This window comes from Geotrypetes seraphini, chromosome 2, assembly GCF_902459505.1.
Source record: "Geotrypetes seraphini chromosome 2, aGeoSer1.1, whole genome shotgun sequence".
NCBI classification, from domain to species: Eukaryota; Metazoa; Chordata; class Amphibia; order Gymnophiona; family Dermophiidae; genus Geotrypetes; species Geotrypetes seraphini.
In genome coordinates this window covers 478358058-478374023 of record NC_047085.1, presented here as the reverse complement: position 1 = coordinate 478374023, position 15966 = coordinate 478358058, and the positions used below count along the sequence as shown (strand labels likewise).

The window sequence follows — 15966 nt, the reverse complement described above, 5'->3', positions numbered from 1 at the left end:
AACCATTTAAAACTTTGTGTTTTACTAAGACCAAATCTATGTTGCATTTGTGAAAATTCCAGCAGTTTACCTTCTGAAATAACATCATTTAGAGACCGAATGCCTGCAATAATCCAGTTCTTCCAAAGGATTTGAGCTCCGCCAATTTTAATCTTGGAGTTTATCCATAAAGACTGATTAGTTGACTTGTTTATTGGGATAGGTGTTAATTTACTAATAAACCTCAAAGTTTTCCAAGTATCCGTTAATATCTTATTTTCTCTGTATCTTCTAGGCATGTTGATACATGGAAGATGAACTAAATTTAGGGGAAACATAAGGCGCCATTCCAAATACAACCAATCCGGTGCATTATCTATAAGTTCTGGGAGGATCCAATACATACCCTGACGTAAAATATAGGCTTGATGGTACCTATAAAAATTTGGAAAATTTACCCCTCCCTCCTTAATTGATTTTTGCAAAGTTACTAAAGCTATTCTAGGTATTTTACCAAGCCAAAGAAATTTCGTTAAAATGCTATTAAGCTTTTTATAAAAGGACCCCTGAAAATAAATAGGTATCATACTCATTTGGTAGCAAACTACAGGCAACATCATCATTTTAATAGTTTGAACTCTCCCCCACCAAGAGAGATGTAAAGGGTTCCATTGCTCACACAACTCCATAACTCTTTTTAATACAAATTTTTCATTTTCTTTTACTGTATCTTCAATTGTATTTTTAACTTGAATGCCAAGATATTTAAATCCTTCTTCCTTCCATATGAACGGAAAAGCGTCAAATAATCCTTTTACACAATGAACATTTAAAGGTATAATTTCCGATTTACTCCAGTTAATTTTATATCCTGAAAATTTACCAAACATATCAATTAATTCTAATAGACAAGATAAGGTAGACTCTGGATTTCTCAAATAAAGTAAAATATCATCCGCATATGCCGAAATTTTAAATTCCATATCAGAATATGGAATACCCTGTATCTCCCTTGCTTGCTGTATTGCTAACAATAAGGGTTCTAATACAACATCAAATAATAAAGGAGATAAAGGACAACCTTGTCTAACTCCCCTCTGCAATTTAAAACCTTCAGATAACATATTGTTAATATTTAATCTTGCAATCGGGAAGCTATACAATGTTTTTACCATTTGTATAAATCCAGAACTTATACCAAACCATTCTAAAGCTTGATACATAAAATTCCATTCTACCCTATCAAACGCTTTTTCTGCATCCAATGAAACTGTAAAAGCCGGTTCATCCATTTTTTTTTATAAATTTAACATATGAAACAATAATCTAGAGTTATTAGAGGAATGCCTTTTAGCAACAAAACCAATCTGATGCGTGTCTATAATATGTGGGAGAGCTTTGGCTAATCTCAAAGCCAAAATTTTCGCCAAAAGTTTATTATCCACATTTATTAAAGATATAGGCCTGTAGTTCGAAACCAAAGTAGGATCTTTATTTGGCTTAGGCAAAACAATTACTACTGATTCAGCCATAGTACCTTTAATATCACCTTTTATAAGTTGTGTCTGATATAAATTTAGTAAATATGGGGAAAGGACATTTTGAAATGTTTTATAAAATTCTACTGTATAACCATCACCACCTGGAGTGGATCCAACTCTAAGAGATCTCAATGCTGTTTCTAATTCTTTTAATGATATAGGTTCATCTAAACTCCATTTTATATGATCAGGAACCTTAGGTCCATTAATTAAATCTAAAAAATTTTTACCATCTTTTTGCCTCTCCAAATAAGGCTCGGAAGAATACAGGTCCTTATAAAATTTTAGAAATTGTTTTAAAATTATATCCATTTGATTTGTTATTATACCATTATCATCTTTTATCCCATTAATGTTAGTTCTTCTTTTTTTTGCTTTAAGATAATTTGCCAATAATCTTCCCGCCTTATTAGAATTTCCATAATACATTGTCTGTTTGGAAAACAAATCTCTTCTTATCATTTTTGAAGCTAATTCATTATATTTACCTTTTGCTTTCAAAAGAGCTTGCACTACTTCATGTTCCCATTTACTTACCAATTTAGTTTCTAGTACTTTAATTTCTTTTTCTAACTCTATATACTGCATTTTAATCTGTTTCCTAACAAAAGCCGAATAAGATATAATATTACCTCTCATAGTCGCTTTAAATGCGTCCCATACATTTTCAATAGATGTATCCTCCACTAAATTAATTTGAAAGAAATCGCTAATTTGTGTTTTAAAATTTTCCAAAAATTTGTCTTCCACAAGCAATGCATTATCAAATCTCCAAAAGAGGTCTTCTATTCTCTAATTGATCTAATTGTAATTCTATCCATACTCCTGTATGATCCGAAATAATAATGGGATCAATGGAAGCCTTAATCACTTGTTGCACCTTATGTGATGAAATAAAAATATAATCTATTCTTGAAAATGATTTATGAACCTGTGAACAAAATGAAAATTCCTGATCATTAAAATGAAGAATACGCCATATATCCTTCAAATCACATGATTGAACCAAATTATCTAAACCTAAAGATTTTATACTTTTACCTGGTTTTTTATCCATTAATGGATACATTACAGCATTAAAATCTCCAGCCACCACTAAATTAGAAGCAGCCAGTGGTAACAACATACTCTGCAACTTTTTTTAAAATTCTGATTGATTCGAATTAGGGGCATATATATTGAACAACGTCAGGGTATTATTTCCCATACTCATATCAACATGTAACCATCTTCCATGTGGATCCGAATTTACTACCTTAAAATTGGCCATACACTTTTTATTTATAAGAACTGCTACCCCTGCTTTTTTACCTGCTGCTGGAGCAAAAAAACATTCCTTCACCCACCCACCCACTAGTTTCTGTGATTCCTTTATATTCAGATGAGTCTCCTGCAAACAATAAACATCCGCATTTTGCTTTTTTAAAAATGATAATACCTTTTTCCTTTTGATTACATGATTCAGGCCATTGACATTAATAGAAAATATCTTAAAAGACATAATATATTTTAAACTCCTCATCATAAACCTCTTCCTCCCTTCTTTCATATTTAAGATCTAAAGAACTTCTCCCAGTGGCACACATTTTTACCCCTAAAGTACCCAATCTCTTATTAATCTTTTCCTTAATCATTCTAGTAATACCTTTAATGCCCATCTTCTTCCCACCCCTCCCTCCCCAATATAATGACTGCTTAAGGACACACATTGGAACAGCAATCCCAACTTTCCCCCTCCCCCCAATATTTATTAATAATCCCTTTATCATTTATTAAGACAAACTCACTAACCCTCCACAATGTATCTAATTATATCTCTCTTCTAATCATAAAACCTCTTTTTTTTTTTTTTTCATTTTACAGTAATTAATTTCTCTATCTGTTATTTAACCTTTGGTCACATAACCATATTTAATTCCTAACATTCCATTAATACATCTTTATATTCTCACCAATCTTTAATTCATTTCCCCAATATTTTACTTCATTCAACAAAATTCTATCATAAACATATATTTAATAAATTAGTATCATTTTTCCTGTATCCCATACTATCCAATCCATTAACCCCTATCATCCTTTTAATACCTAAAAGCAAATATCCATATCTTCATATACTTCTTTAAAAATTGTTTTCAATTTTATAAGTTTTTATCTTCTATTTATATATAAAATTTTTATTTCATTCTGAAAAATAAAATTTTCACTTTATAATTTTTTTTTTTATTTTTTTTTTAATATTTCCTCTTTTCCAAATTAACTTCAATCCTTTTAAAACTATAATATTACAAAATCAATCTTTACATTTGATCCTTTAGTCATCTCCTTCAGTTACCAATAAATTCTTATTATGTATCTTTCTTTTATATTATTCATTTTCCTTTCCTTTACTTGCATCTAAATGTCATATAACTTTTTCTGTCTATAATTAGTCCAATCTACATTCTTCTTCTTGTTATCCTTTCATTCATTACTTTTCATTTATTGACATTAAATTAACTGAACTTTCATATTTATTTCTTAGCTACATCCATCCTCTCTTAAGACTCTTGACTGCCAATTGTCATTTTATTTAATATCCTTTTAGTCTATCAATTCTTCTTTCTTCTTCTTCACATCTATTTATTTTCTTGTCCATTCTTCACTTTTCCCCTTTTGTTAATTTGTCAAGTCCTTTATTCCTTCCTGTTCACTCTTTACTCCAACCTTCCATCCTTCAGTCTCCTAAAGTTCAGTCTCATGACTTTCCAGTCCATCCTTCTTGCTTTTTTCTTCTTTACATTCTTTTATTGTCTTTTTCCCTTGTCCATTTTTATTTCCTGTTCTTTGTTTCATATTCCTCTTTCTTCAACAACCAAAAGTCCCATAGTTCTTTATATTAAACTTTTTATTCAATATCCACCAAACCAGTCTTAATATTTATCCCTTCATTTCAACACCCATTGTGCTAAAATGACATAGGTTCTGATTTTGAAAGAAAGGTCTTTAGCTTTTCCGGGTCTACAAAATACAAAGATTTATCCCCACAAGATACCCTCATTTTTGCTGGGTAATATAACCCATATTTATATCCTTTTTCCTTTAATTGAGGTCTCAGATCAAGGAATTTCTTCCTAATGTTTGCAGTATTTTTAGCAAAATCTGGTAAAAACCATATTTTGGACCCTTTATAATTTAAATTTTTATCTTTCTTGGCAGCATTTAAAATTTCTATTGCTTGCTGGTATCTTAACATCTTGAATATCAGTGGCCTTGGTCTCCCTTGGTTCTCCACACGCTTTGTTGGAATCCTGTGTACAAGTTCTATTTCTAAAGGCTGTTTGAAATCCAACTGCAGTATTTTAGGTATTAAATTTTCTAAAAACTGTATGGCATTTCCTCCTTCCAATTTTTCTTGTATTCCAAAAAGTTTTACATTTTTCCTTCTGCCACGGTTTTCATAATCTTCCAGCTGATTTTTCAGTTGAGTAATTTCCAAACTGTCATTTTTACATCTTCTTTCTGCACATTCCAAAACCTCCATTTTAGCTTCCAGATCCGTTGTTCTTTTGTTTGTCACTTCCATCTGCCTATGTATATTCAATATTTCTTCCTTCATTTCTGCCATGCTGTTAACGTTTTCTTTCAACATTTGTTTAATTTGTCTTAATTCCCCCATAACTTCGGCTTTACTTAGCTCTTCCGACTCATCCCCCGGAAGCGGAACCTTACACGGAGTAATTTGATCTGACTTTTGTCTCTTCGCCGCTCCTCCGGTTTCATTTTTACTCTGCCTCGTACTCGCCATGCTCCCGCACTTCCCTCCACACTTTTTCGCCGAAATACAAGCCGCAATGTTAAACTTTTTTATTCAGCCGTTGCCCAGGTAAGAGGAGCGCCGCGATCACACGTCCATTTTGTGTGCGCGCTAAGCCACCCACTCCATTTATTGTTCTATTGTCCATTTATTTTGGCTTTTTGGAAATCAATATGGGGCCAAATAAATTGTTTATTGGAAAATCCAGTGGCATTTTGCTATGATACTGTGTTATTTGGCATGTCAATGAGGGCTAAAAGCCAAATATCATCTAAGAACAACAGGCTTCTACTTATTATGACAGGGGTTGCCATATAATAAATTATGAGCAATTGGAAAAATTGGAAGATATTAATATATTTTTTTTATATGTTTAGTGTCCCCTGAAGAAGGCTTATTTAGCAGCGCCAAAACAGGATCCTTATTGGGACTCTTAACTTAGAAACATGACGGCAGATAAAGGCCAAATGGCACATCTAGTCTGCCCATCCACAGTAACCATTATCTCTTTCTCTCTCTGAGAGATCCCACTTGCCTATCCCAAGCCCAGTCTCTGTTTTGGGAGACTGTTACTTCAGAGCAAGACAAGAGAGGGGTGGGGGAAAGCAATTGGATTTTAGTTTTTTATTATTTTACTTAGAGTGGGTATTTTAACAAAATTAAGGTTTGGTTTCAGTGGGGATACAAACCGTTATATTCATTGTCTTGCTTTATGGACGCAATGTACAGGGCCCTTGCAGTTTTCTTGTGAAAAACTTGGCTTCTGTATGTTTCTTCTGCTTTATGCTTCAATTGAATAATCCAATAAAATATATTTACAAAAAGAAATATATTTGTAGCATTTTTTTGTGTGTTTACTAAAAAGGGCACAGTGAAGTAGACATTTAGGTGCCGCTTTTTAGGCATTAGGATGGTCCGGTGCTGGGATGTTTATGCCTCAAATGGCGTTGGTTAAACTCTGTTGACAGCCTTCCTATCATCTCTGCCGCTTCTGCCAGGAAGGAGGATTAGTGGTAGATTCTGACCTTACCGCTTTTGGACCAGCCAGCAGTCATGCTCACCTCTCTGCTTCATCAGCTGCGCAGCCACCCAGCACAGTACACATGATCAACTGCATCTCCCACCAGAACTCCCTGGACAATCCATTTTTTACAACCTGACAGAAAGCACAGGCGGCCAAGATGGTAACGTACTCTAGAACCTTTTGCCTTCCAGCTGATATAGAAGTTTCTACAGATCAATGCCAGGTTTCCCACCTCCTGTGCCTTTCCATAAGCTTTGTATTCCACAGCCTCTCAGACACCTCGGCCCCTTTCCATATGGCAGGGTAGTTCAAGAACACATTCCTGTCTTGCCTGTGTTTTCTGTCAAGTTGTCAGTGCTGTATTGTTTGGGGAACTACAGCAGGAGATGCGGCAGATGTGGTGCTTCATTCTTGGTGACTATCCTGTTGCCTAATAGGGAGGTGAGTAATACCACCGACTGGCCCAGAAGGGGTTGTGGGAGCATCTACTGCTGATCCTCCCTCCTAGGTGAGTGCAACTGCTATTTGGTAGTAGCAATGGGGATGACAGGAGAGCCGTCAGAGGGCAGCATTTAGGCATAATCTTGGTAGCACCCAAGAACATAATAGCCATTCTGGATCAGACCAATGGTCCATCTAGCCTGGTATCCTGTTTCCAACATGACCAATCCAGGTCACAAGTTCCTGGCAGAAGCCCAAATAGCAGTAACGAATGTCATGTATCTGTTAAAAGGCATCTTAGAAATTTATCTGACTGAGATTAAGGTTATTTTTAAGGATAATATTACTTCTAAAGGAGACTATTATTGCAGTTTATGACATGATTTTTTTTTTCTATTACAGTTCCACAGCTTCTATGATAAGAAGAACAAAACAATTTGAAATGCATGCAGCAAACAAAGTACAATATGGTATGAAAACTAATTAATTGCTGTACAGTGATTTCAGAGAAATAACATCAATGTAGTTATGTACAGGAAATCCTTGAATTACAGACGCCCAACTTAAGTATGACTCATGGAATTATTGCACTTTAAGATGATATTTTAAGTGATTTGCATGAATTCCATGGGGTATAACAAGATATAGAAAAAAAGAAGAGTATTTATAAGTAAGATTAAATCTGAGTTGAAAAAGATTGTTAAATGAGTATGCAATCCAGTTATTGTTGAAGATTTATTAGGATCGATGAATGAAACCCCCACCCACATTTAAGCCATGAGAGATCGCATGATTTCTGGCGTGGATTTCTGAGATCCTTTTCCTTCAATTTAACACTTGTTTGATATTATATAAACCTTTTTGAGTATCTAGTATTTGCTGTAGTTTATTTTATTTTCGCTGATTTTCTGGTTGTTTGAAATCTAAATACACCACATCTAGCGCGCTCCCTCTATCCAATTCTGTGGTCACCCAGTCAAAGAAATTGATCAGATTTGTCTGATAAGACCTACCTCTAGTGAATCTATGTTGCTGCAAGTCCTGTAATCCACCGGATTCCAGAAACTTCACCATTCTCTATTTTAAAAGCATTTCCATGAATTTGCTTACCACAGAAGTCAGGCTTACTGGCCTACTTCTTCCTTACTTCCACTTTTGTGAAAGATACCATATCTGCCCTTCTCCAGTCCTCTGGTACTCTCGACTCTAGAGAAGCATTGAAAAGGTCAGTCAGCAGAGCCACTAGAACTTCCCTAAGTTCCTTCAGCACTCTCGGATGTACACCATCCGGCCCCATCACTTTGTCTATCTTTATTTTAGCTAGCTCCTCACAAACCCAATCCTCTAAAAATCAATCGGGGTCTACCACTACTCCATCCCCATTGGGGACAATGCACCCTTCAGGACCAAACATCTCATTCAATTGGAGTATTTTTTCGATTATTTAGATTGGTGGGTTTCATATGATTAATTGATTCCATTCATTAAGCTGTCAATGAACTGATGATCACTCATATGCAAGGCGCAAATGCTAGTTTAAGCAGAAGAGCGCATGCATCGGTATCAGAGAGCAGTATACACCATTTTGAATTTATTGCTGAGTGAGCTGGGAGCGTTATCACTAAATAGGCAACTTCATCAAACTCTCCTCATCCTACCTTAACTTCAGAAAACTAATAAAAACAAACCTGTTCAACCGATTTGTAACCATGAACCCTTAAACCCTCTACTGTACTCCTTTTCACATCTTCTTGCTTCCCCACATTGTTACTTTATGCAACCAAAATCCTCACTGTTATTTTTTTTTCTTCTTCGCTGTATCCAAAATCTCCATTGTTATTTTTCCTTTGCTGACTGTCCAGCTCTTCTTGTTGTAAACCGCCTCGAACTACTATGGCTTTGGCGGTATATAAAAATAAAGTTGTTATTATTATTAAATGTATGTCATGGTCATCTTTTCAAAAAATGATTTATATCATGTTGTTATGCACAATATTGCAGTAAATAAACGCAGGAGAAATAAAAGACCCCAATGGTTCAGTAAAGAAATTTCAGACCTAGTTAAACAGAAAAAAGACGCATTTATCACCTACAAACATTTAGGCAGAGAGGGGGCAAAAGAGGACTATCTAGACAGATCTAAAGCTGTCAAAACAGCAGTCAGAGAAGCCAAACTCCGAATGGAGGAAGAGCTAGCACGGAAAATTAAGAAAAGGGATAAATCTTTCTTCAGCTATATTAGTGACAGGAAAAGAAACAAAGATGGGATAGTACGCCTGAAGCAATCGGACGGTAACTTTGCGGAATCAGATTCTGAGAACGCAGAACTACTAAACAAATACTTCTGTTCAGTGTTCACCCGCGAAGCGCCGGGAGCTGGTCCACAGCTGCAGATGGGAGATAACCAGAAAGACCTGTTTCAAGATTTCGAATTTACACCCAGTAGCGTCTATGACGAACTATCAAGACTCAAAGTAAACAAAGCCATGGGACCGGATAACCTACACCCCAGAATGCTCAGGGAGTTAAGGGAAGTCCTGGCAGAACCATTATCTGTTCTTTTCAATCTTTCCCTAAGCACAGGAAGGGTCCCCTTGGACTGGAAAACTGCCAACATAATCCCACTCCACAAAAAGGGCTGCAGGACAGAGACAGCAAACTACAGACCAGTGAGTCTCACGTCTATAGTGTGTAAACTCATGGAAACACTGATCAAACAGAATCTTGACACAATCCTAGACGAAGAAAAACTGCGTGATCCACACCAACACGGGTTCACCCAGGGTAGATCCTGCCAATCTAATCTGATTAGCTTTTTTGACTGGGTTACTAGACAACTGGACGCCGGAGAGTCACTGGACGTGGTATATTTGGACTTCAGTAAAGCATTTGATAGTGTCCCTCATCGAAGATTACTGAACAAGCTAAAATCAATAGGATTAGGAGACACTCTAACTACATGGGTTGGGGATTGGCTGAGTGGTAGACTTCAGAAGGTGGTGGTGAACGGTACCCCATCTGAAGCATCGGACGTGATCAGTGGAGTGCCGCAGGGCTCGGTCCTGGGCCCGATTCTATTTAACTTATTCATAAGAGATATGACGCAAGGGTTAGAGGAAGGGTATCACTGTTCGCCGACGACGCCAAACTTTGCAACATAGTAGGCAAAAGCTTATTACCTGATAATATGACACACGACCTACTGTTGCTGGAACAATGGTCAACTACTTGGCAGCTAGGCTTCAATGCTAAAAAATGCAAGATAATGCACCTGGGTAAGAGAAACCCGCGTAGAACTTATGTACTAAATGGTGAGACCTTGGTTAGGACCACGGCGGAACGCGACCTAGGGGTGATCATTAGTGAGGACATGAAGGTTGCCAATCAAGTGGAGAAGGCTTCCTCCAGGGCAAGACAAATGATGGGGTGTATCCGCAGAGGTTTCGTCAGCAGGAGACCTGAAGTTATGATGCCATTGTACAGAGCCATGGTGAGGCCTCACTTGGAGTACTGTGTTCAGTTTTGGAGACCACACTACCGAAAGGACGTGCTGAGGATCGAGTCAGTTCAGCGAATGGCCACCAGGATGGTCTTGGGGCTCAAGGATCTCACGTATGAAGAAAGATTTAAAAAATTGCGGCTGTACTCACTTGAGGAAAGAAGAGAACGGGGAGATATGATTGAAATGTATAAGTACATCACGGGACGCATCGAGTCAGAAGATGATATCTTCTGGCTCATGGGACCCTCGACCACCAGAGGGCATCCGCTGAAAATCAGGGGAGGGAAGTTTCATGGCGACTCCAGGAAGTACTTCTTCACCGAAAGAGTAGTGGATCATTGGAACAGACTCCCACTCCAGGTGATAAAGGCCAGCAGTGTGATGGATTTTAAGAGAAAATGGGATATTCACGTGGGATCTTTAAGGGAATAAATTCAGGGGAGGGGATACTTGGAATGGGCAGACTTGGTGGGCTATAGCCCTTTTCTGCTGCTTTTTTCTGTGTTTCTATGTTTCTAGATGTGCTGACCCCTAAAGTGGACCATGTTATATTATAGATTGGTTTCTTGACTGACCCCTGAAGAAGCTGCTTTGAGCAGTGAAATGGGTCCTGTTGGGGATAGTATTAATTCACAATGCAGTGATTAAATGGGAGCACATGATATTAAGATAAGCACATGAAAAAAATATACATATTGCATAGTAAACTTCTATTTTGGGGGTAAAGAGGATTCCTATTTGATAATAATAGAAAAAGATGTTTAATAATGCATTAATCAAGCAAAGCCCATGATATATAAATATATATATGCATGCTAAGCCTAATTTCCAAAAGGGTAAGAAAAGACAAAGAGATATACTACTCACAATGGCTTTGCTTCAGAGCACTTGGACATGTCTGATGCACAATCTTGACATCAGTGTGACATCATCAATATGCACCTAGATGGCAGAATGCCACTAAAAAATAATAGGAACCCCTGCCTAAACAAAAGCTTCTCTGGCTTAGTGGTTAAAGGTACTTCTTCCATCTTCTACAGGTCATGGATTCAAATCCCCACAACCCGCCCTAGTACCTTAACAGCTTCTTTTTGGTCTAATAAGAGAGTATGGATTGTGGACTTTGTCATTTACATTTGCACTCTGCCCTGTCCAGAGGGAAACTTATTTTTACCCTGAGATGGTTATGATTAGAGAATGACACGGGGAGCGATCCCCGCAGCGAACCGCTGCGTGGCTGCGGTTTGGCTGCGGGTTATGGTGACCTCATTAGCAAATCGCCGCAGACGTGGGGACAAATCCTTTCACCGACCGCAAAAACGGTGAATAGATTTGTCCCCGCAGGCCAATGTCCCCCCCTCTAGGAACCGCAATTTACCTGTGTTTTCACCGTGCCCTCCCGACAATCGCAGCAGAAGGGTACCCAACCCCTCCTGCCGGTCCTCCCAATGGCCTCCCCTAAGATCGCCGGCAGGAGGGTACCCAACCCCTCCTGCTGGACCCCCCCCCAATGAACCCTCCCACCCCGGAACCCCCTTAGTCTTACTTTCCAAGTTGGACCGGACAGCTCCTCGCTCGTCTGGCCAGCAGGCCTGCCTCCGTCCAAATGAGGCGGGCCCGCCCCTCCCCTCCCCTGCCTAACCCACAGGATCCTAGGGCCTGATTGGCCCAAGCACCTAAGGCCCCTCCTATAGCGGGAGTGGCTTTAGGTGCCTAGACCAATCAGGCCCTAGGATCCTGTGGGTTGGGCAGGGTAGGGGCGGGCCCGCCTCATTTGGACGGAGGCAAGCCTGCTGGCCATACGTGTGAGGAGCCGTCCGGTCCAACTTGGAAAGTAAGACTAAGGGGGTTCCGGGGTGGGAGGGTTCGTTGGGGCGGGGTCCAGCAGGAGGGGATGGGTACCCTCCTGCCGGCGATCTTAGGGGAGGCCATTGGGAGGACCGGCAGGAGGGGTTGGGTACCCTTCTGCTGCGATTGTCGGGAGGGCCGTTGGGGGGGGTCTACAGGAGGGGTTGGGTGCCCTCCTGCCGTGATCGCTGGGGGGAGGGGAGACTTGCAGCCGTAGCCGCGGTCACTATGCTAATCACGGCAGGGAGATCTTTGCCGCGATTAGGTACAGCGGCCGCGTCTACTTACCATATAGGCTAACATTGTAAGCATTTAAAGTACATGTCGTGTTTGTTTTTGCATTGCTAGCCCCAGGGGTGGTGGAAGATTAGTGATTGAAAAACTGTATGAAAAATAGCTTTTTTAAATTTAGTGATCAAAATGTGTCAGTTTTGAGAATTTATATTAATTAATTTTTTCTCTGCGTGTTTTGTTTTTGTATAGTTATTAACTAATATTTAACTAAGTTTTAAAGTTTTAAAGTTTTAAAGAATGTTTCCTTTATACGTAAATAAAGAAAAGTGAATGGGATTGCAGTGGCGGTGACGGGGCGGTGAATGGGGTGGCAGTGGCGGTGACGGGGCGGTGAAGAGGATGGTGAGACGGGGACGGGGCGGTGACGGGGATGGTGAGACGGGGACGGGGCGGTGATGGGGATGGTGAGACGGGGACGGGGCGGTGACGGGGATCAATTTTTTCACCGTGTCATTCTCTAGTTATGATCTCCTAAGGTATTATCTCACACGGCAGGAATCCCTACTTAAAAGAAAATGCCTGTGGCTCAGTGGTTAAAGGCACTGCTTCCATCTTCCAAAGGTATGATCAAATACCCCAGCACATATTCCTAATTTTTAGTGGCATTCTGCCATCTAGGTGCATATTGATGATGTTATAAATGCCAGCTTTTCATAATTATGACTGGGATAGCTATGCAGATGGTAACTCGTAATTGGAAATATTATGATCGCCTCAATTTTCCCTTTTGATGGGCAAATTTATGAAAAAATGAATGCTGAAATGTTGGGGCATAGTAATTTATTTAAACTGGTTTGGGGCCCGTTGACATCTTTTATTACTTCTCTATAGTCTTTTGACTTTAATTTAGTCGTCTTTTGTCTTTAATTTCTGGTTTAATTCCTTACACATCCAGGGTGGGGGGGAGGTGAGTGGGATTGCATTACTATTTTACATAAGGGAAGGTTATTAAAATAATATATGCATTTGTGTTTTTATTGATTAATCAATGGGTGGCTGGGGGGATAACATGGTGGCTCATGTATATCTGTAAGATGAATGTGCTTTTCTTGGTTTGTTATATGTTTATATACCTGTGTATTGCATTGTTAATATTTGAAAATCAAAGAATTAAAAAAAAAAATCAATTCACTTGTACTCATTCTACACCACTCAGTATTTTATAGACTTCAATCATATCTCCCCTCAGCCATCTCTTTTCCAAGCTGAAAAGCCCTAACCTCTTTAGTCTTTCCTTATACAAGAGGCATTCTTTGAACATTTTCTAATTCTGCTATATCTTTTTTGAGATATGGCGACCAGAATTGAATGCAATATTCAAGCTGAGGTTGCACAATGGAGCAATATAGAGGCTTTATAATATTCTTAGTCTTATTACCATCCTGTTTGCTTTTTTGGCCACCACCGCACATTGAGCAGTAGGTTTCAGTGTATTGTCTATGATGACACTTAGATCTTTTTCTTGAGTGCTGACCCCTAAAGTGACCATAACATCTGGTAACTATGATTTATATTATTCTTCCTAATGTGCATCATTTTGTATTTGTCTACATTAAAAATTTCATCTGCCCAGTCTTCCAATTTCATAAGTTCTTCCTGACATTTTTCACAGTCCACAAATGTTTTGACAACTGTGAATAGTTTTGTGTCATCTGCAAATTTAATTACCCCACTTGTCATTCCAGTTTCCAGATCATTTATAAATATGTTAAATAGCACCAGTCCCAGTACAGATCCCTGCTGCACCCCACTATTCACTTTCCTCCACTGAGAAAAATGGCCATTTAATACTAACCTTTGTTTTCTGTCCAATAAACCAATTACTAATACACAACAGAACATTGCCTCCTTTCCCATGACTCTTTAATTCTTTCAGGAGCCTCTCTTGAGGAACCTTGTAAAAAGCTTTCTGAAAGTCTAGATACAGTATTAGGGACATTATCAAAACTTTAAAATGTCCAAAAAAGCGCCTAAGTCAGCACTTGGATGTCCTAATCACCAGGATGTCTACATGCCGATTTTCGAAACCATGTTTCTAGATGTCTAGCAGGACTTATTAGCCGCTGTGCATCCAGAGTTTAAATAGACGTGTTAGGCGTGCTATGGGTGAACTTAGGAATAGCTTAAACTTGGATGTTTTGCGGCACTAATCAAAACTTTTGCAGGATGTCCTTGATGGAATTTAGATGTTTTCACCTAGACCTGTTTTAGAAGCATCTAAGTGCCACAGAGGTCCCCAAACTGACCAGATGACCACTAGAGGCTCAGGAGTAATCTAAGGAAATACTTTTTTACAGAAAAGGTGGTAGATGCTTGGAATAGTCTCCCAGCAGAGGTGGTGGAGACAGTGACTGTGTCTGAATTCAAGAAAGCATGGGACATGCATGTGTGGATCTCTTAGAGAGAGGAGGATGTAGTGGATATTGTGGATGGGAAGACTGGATGGGCCATTTGGACTTTATCTGCCATCATGTTCTATGAGGGGCATTTGTGATTTTCAATAAAGTTATTTCATTTTGATGTCACTACAATCCTTTTTTTTCTGAAGAAACTCGGTAAACTCTCTCTGCCAGTCTGCCATTTCAGTGCTAGTGAATATATGCTATTTTCTATCCTTGGTCAACCAGCATTTCTCTTTATCTTTAGCTCTGATTGTCCTGAAAGAAGGGTCACAAAAATGGAGCAGTTTGTTGGACAGACAGAGCTAAAAGACTGAGATAGGTTTATTTTGTTTTTACGGTAGTGAAAATTATGTGACTTCTATTTATGATATTTAGCCTAAAAAGTTTATATGCTTCATACGATGGGCTATGGGTTTTATTTAAATTAGTTAGCTCCATAAATTGAACATATAAATACTTATACACTCACTTTTCACATTTGGGTTTAAGGTCACTTCTGGGAGAAAACATATGATGTTATTAGAACCATTATGACCAGTCCTTGTGGTGATGTTTTTGGTGGTTTTCTACAATGAATGTGTTCTCCCTTCAAATAAAATACTTTGTGGTGCCCATTCCTCCGTTTAAGGTGGCTTTATATAGTGCAGTACTACCTGTGCTGGAATTCATGTTAGCTGAATGTGATAGTCACTCCATAGAACATGTTTCATTTGCTAAATAATTTATCAGATTTCATGTACTCTTCCATTTAGATTTTGTTGCAGCAGTACTGTCTGATGGTAAAGGAGCTGCTTTCCTTTCACAGCCCTCTAATGGAATACTGGAAGCTTTTGGGCAGCTTGTCATTGAAGTATCTGCCTATAATAACATGTGGGGAGAATACCACGATGAAATGATTTGTAAGGTAAACCCTTGTTCTTAAATATGATCAACAAATATAAATATTTATTAATTATATGTATGATCCTGTTTTCTCCAGATTTACTGTATATACTCGAATATAAGATGAGATTTTTGGGCCAAAAAAATGGCCCCAAAATTGGGCTCTCATCTTATATTCAGGTCAGCGCCCATCTGCCCTGTCCTGGACTTGTTACAGGCCTCTGCCGGCCTGCTATATGACCTGGTGAACTGGAACA

The 15966-nt window shown here is 38.6% G+C and overlaps 1 protein-coding gene across 3 annotated transcripts in view; it reads left to right on the top strand.

The window, feature by feature from the left end:
• Positions 1–15966, top strand: part of DLEC1 (DLEC1 cilia and flagella associated protein) — a 386841-nt gene that overhangs the window by 230153 nt on the left and 140722 nt on the right. For all 3 annotated transcript variants that reach the window (XM_033931738.1, XM_033931737.1, XM_033931739.1), the window contains 2 exons: positions 7184–7251; positions 15580–15731. In XM_033931738.1, the coding sequence (XP_033787629.1) occupies positions 7184–7251; positions 15580–15731 (220 nt within the window). The remainder of the gene's footprint in view (positions 1–7183; positions 7252–15579; positions 15732–15966) is intronic.